General features: G+C 41.5%; 1 protein-coding gene across 1 annotated transcript in view; it reads right to left on the reverse strand.

The window, feature by feature from the left end:
- Positions 1–4002: 4002 nt before the first annotated feature.
- LOC107703936 (transient receptor potential cation channel subfamily M member 7-like) overlaps positions 4003–4169 on the reverse strand; it is a gene marked incomplete at its 5' end in the record, with an annotated part of 30293 nt that continues 30126 nt past the window's right edge. The window contains one exon of the mRNA XM_016506747.1: positions 4003–4162. Coding sequence (XP_016362233.1) covers positions 4044–4162 — 119 coding nt within the window. The remainder of the gene's footprint in view (positions 4163–4169) is intronic.

A 4169-nucleotide genomic window follows, 5' to 3' on the forward strand; every position in this document is an offset into this window, starting at 1 on the left:
TAGGAGTCTGAACTCAGATTCGTCTCTCACTCGGAGCGTCGGCCTGCTGTCTCCAAACTCACGGCTGGACTTGATGTCATTTAGACGGACCGTGTGAGATTAGACGTCCATACAAGCGCACTATAATCCGAACCGCTCATTAGAAGTGCACCTGCCGCTTAGGGAGATGCGTTTCATTTATTTATACGGTGACCAAATATAACCGGTGCTGCCAGATCCGAAAGCGACAGAGACTCCGGATGAGAAGATTCAGCTGATGGTTAACATTAAATCACTCACAAACACACTCGTCATTGTCGTGACGTTCACACGCACTAGTATCTTCCAGCGTTACACGCAGCTTGGGCCCTGTTCTGTTCTGTAGGCTAGTGTTCAGGGATCGGCTAATCACAGCAGTGCAATAACCCTCATCCACTGAGACTGAAACTAGCTCATTAAACCCCATCAGTGACACTACAGTCAGCATTAGCAGTAGCTCTGACACTATATCATACACCTGTCTCTGTACTAATACTCCTCTGAATCAAGCATCTCTCACTGGTGCATGAGCTTCTGATGCACTGACTGACTGATTCTCTCACCTGGTTTCTTATAATATTAAGCGCAATCTTTAAATCCATGTATTAGCCTATAAACCTTAAACATGCATAAATAAACAGATGTAAACACGTGCTTTGAGTTGTCTGACTGTATTTACTCTGTCGTGTGTTGACTCATTCGCAATATACATGCAGAGTGGTAAACAGAGACAAACTGTATGAAATATAAATATCTGTGAATGCTAGGTTTGGTCTGTGCTAACTAAGATCTGTAAAAATCCTGATACAGATCAAACTCGGCTTCTCTTGGTATCTGTTCATGTGTACCATTACTTTGTCTGCTAATGGTCAGAAATATGGTGGATGAGCTGGAAAATTAACATAATATGAATATTGTAAAGTTGATACATTGCTTGGCAACTGTTATGCTAATGAAACACCCAGCGGATACACTGGTTTTAATAAACATAACTGTTCAGCTAATAACCTTGTTACTCTGACACATGACGAATAAATAATGTGTTCTAAACTCAGCTCAAAATATCAAACATATCTGATCTCCAGCTGCATGGAATCAGTCTGAAGCTAAAAATCAGGATCAGAATGTGATTTTCTGTGACGATCGCCCCTAATCTGAAGCCTGGCTCTGATTCTGCAACTAGTGACTCCAGACTAGATCTGGCTGAAAGTCATTTAGTGTGTTGCAGATTTCATTGCATCAGATCACATACTTAGCATTTGTGAGTTCAGTGTGTATGTGAGTGTGTGTGAGTGAGTGTGTGTATGTGTGTGTGAGTGTGTCTGTGTGTGAGTGTGTGTGAGAGCGTGTCTGTGTGAGTGAGTGTGTGTCTGTGTGTGTGTGTGAGTCTGTGTGAGAGTGTCTGTGTGAGTGAGTGTGTGTCTGTGTATGTGTGTGAGTCTGAGTGTGTCTGTGTGAGTGTGTGTATGTGTGTGAGTGAGTGTGTGACTGTGTATGTGTGTGAGTCTGTGTGTGAGTGTGTCTGTGAGTGTGTGAGTGTGAGTCTGTCTGTGTGTGTGTGTGTCTGTATGTGAGTGAGTGTCTGTGTATGTGTGTGAGTCTGTGTGTGAGTGAGTGTGTGTCTGTGTGTGAGTGAGTGTGTGTGTGTGTCTGTATGTGAGTGAGTGTCTGTGTATGTGTGTGAGTCTGTGTGTGAGTGAGTGTGTGTCTCTGTGTGTGTGTGAGTGAGTGTGTGTCTGTGTATGTGTGTGAGTGCGTGTGTGTGTGAGTGAGTGAGTGTGTCTGTGTATGTGTGTGAGTCTGTGTGTGAGTGTCTGTGTGAGTGTGTATGTGTGTGTCTGAGTGAGTGTGTGTCTGTGTATGTGTGTGAGTCTGTGTGAGTGTGTCTGTGTGTGAGTGAGTGAGTGTGTGTCTGTGAGTGAGTGAGTGAGTGTGTGTCTGTGAGTGAGTCTGTGTGAGTGAGTGTGTCTGTGAGTGAGTGTGTGTGTCTGTGAGTGAGTGTGTGTGTGTGTGTCTGTGTGTGTGAGAGTGTGTGTGAGTCTGTGTGTGAGTGTGTCTATGTGAGTGAGAGTGTGTTTACCTGTTGAAAATGTGTCCGGATTCCTCCGAGTGAAACGGTGCATGTGAAGGTGTGTCGTCTTCTGGTGTTTCTTGAGATCTTCTTCAAACCGATGTGACTCGGCCGACACCCGCTGACCTCTTGACCATCTGATTCACACAAACAATAACATTCATTCATCCTTCTGTTGTCTTATAACAGTGACACAATCTAGACTAGCTACCTCTGTCTTTCGGCCCTGACCAGGTGCTTGTACGATATTTCCAACCTGAAACGTTTAATTTTCTGTGATAAATGTTCTTTTTTTGTGGTCAGCCAGTGAAGACTTAATGACTGGCACACATGAAGTCATCTTAATGTTGCTAACAAAAGTTCTGTGGTGTAACATTAGTCATAGTTTCAGATTCTTACTTTCATACTATGGTATTTACATGATATTTCAAGACAAACATTTATTCAATTAATTCAAATCAACTTACAAGTGAGGAATAAAACAGTTATTAATGTTAATGAGGTAATATATCACGAGAAGTTCTAATAATACAAACAGAAGAGACTTTTTTACGGAACAATTTTCACCGTGTCTTGAATGCTGTCAGCAGTGCCATTAGCACATGCTACATGCTCCAGAAACATCACCAGAAACAGTAGATGCTTAGATTCTGTTTAGTTTCTGTCGCTTACGTGATTGTTCGTTTGAGGAAAGTCTCTTGCTCCGTCGATCGCAGAAGCACTTCTCTGAGGTGAGATACTCCACAAACACATTAACAATTAATGAGTAATAACAACACAAAGTTAACGCTGTCTGGAACAGTTCATGACTTTCAGTGCTGGATACCGTTTTTGTAATTTTCATTCACAATCCAGGATATTTTTTAGGCTTTAAACAAAGCACTAAAGTAACTTACTATGGAAATCTACACACTGCGGTCACTTTAGTAAAACCATGGTTCATTTTCATAAGGGACTGCCAGTTGCACCCATAACATGCAACCTTTTTATTCTGACAGTGTATGATTTAATAAACACTACAGCATAGAACATGATCAATAAATTAAAACCACAAATCAGGAACACACTGAGTGAAGTGAAACTAAAAGAATTTCAGAGTGAGAGAAAACAGATATGGATAACCTGTAGATGATTTTTCAGTGTTTTATTAAATATACAGTAAAAAAAAAGTGTACAGATCCATTAATATAGTATCCCCAGCATCAAATATTCTCGTTTCAGCCGATGGCATCGTGCCAGATAAATGTATCTATGAGATACACTAGATTAATAACTCTCACACGATCCTCCTCCTACAGTAAAGGACAAGAGTACCGCTGTAACCTCATAAAGAGGAGTCTTGACTGCATGGACTGGTTTCAGTGAAATCACACACACTGCGCTGTCGCTTGCATTGCAATCTGCCCAGAGATTCAAACGGATAGGAAGTCTGAACCATAAATGCATTCATACAGCTCTGTACATAAACACATTCTCTTGGCATACAGCTCTGTACAAATCTGATAATAGTATAATGAGCAAGAGTTCTTTCCCAAAAGTGACAGACATCACATGTAAAATTGCTTTTATTTTATACAAGGAAACTCTCTGTAGTTTAGAATAAATATTTAACTCTATACAGTGATATTGTACCAGTTATTAACCACTTTATAATTTTATACAGACATAAAAACTTTATAAAATACTTTTAAAAGCTGATAATCCCTGTTATAATTCTACAGGATTAAATGTGACTTATTAAAACATCTGTTTATTTGTTCAGAGGCGACGCATTCATATAAAACGTGCACGCTTGCGTCCTCCACACACACACACACACACACACCGTGTCATCATCGTTTTCAGTGATGTGTGTGAGCGTGAGAGTGTGTGCTGGTGTGTGTGTGTGTGTGTGTGTGTGTGTGTGTGTGTGTGTGTGTGTGTGCGCGTGTGTGTGTGTGTGTGTACAGGTGGCTCACAGCATTAAGCGCATTGAGGGCCGCTGTTCTTTAGCGGCGCCCCCTGCAGGCGGTGAATGGGACGGTCCCTCAGAGGGCATCAGTTTATCAGGAGTGTAGTCGTTCTGCTTCAGATCTGACCA

The sequence above is a fragment of the Sinocyclocheilus anshuiensis genome, unplaced genomic scaffold (assembly GCF_001515605.1).
Source record: "Sinocyclocheilus anshuiensis isolate Anshui unplaced genomic scaffold, SAMN03320099.WGS_v1.1 scaffold1059, whole genome shotgun sequence".
In the NCBI taxonomy this organism is placed as follows: domain Eukaryota; kingdom Metazoa; phylum Chordata; class Actinopteri; order Cypriniformes; family Cyprinidae; genus Sinocyclocheilus; species Sinocyclocheilus anshuiensis.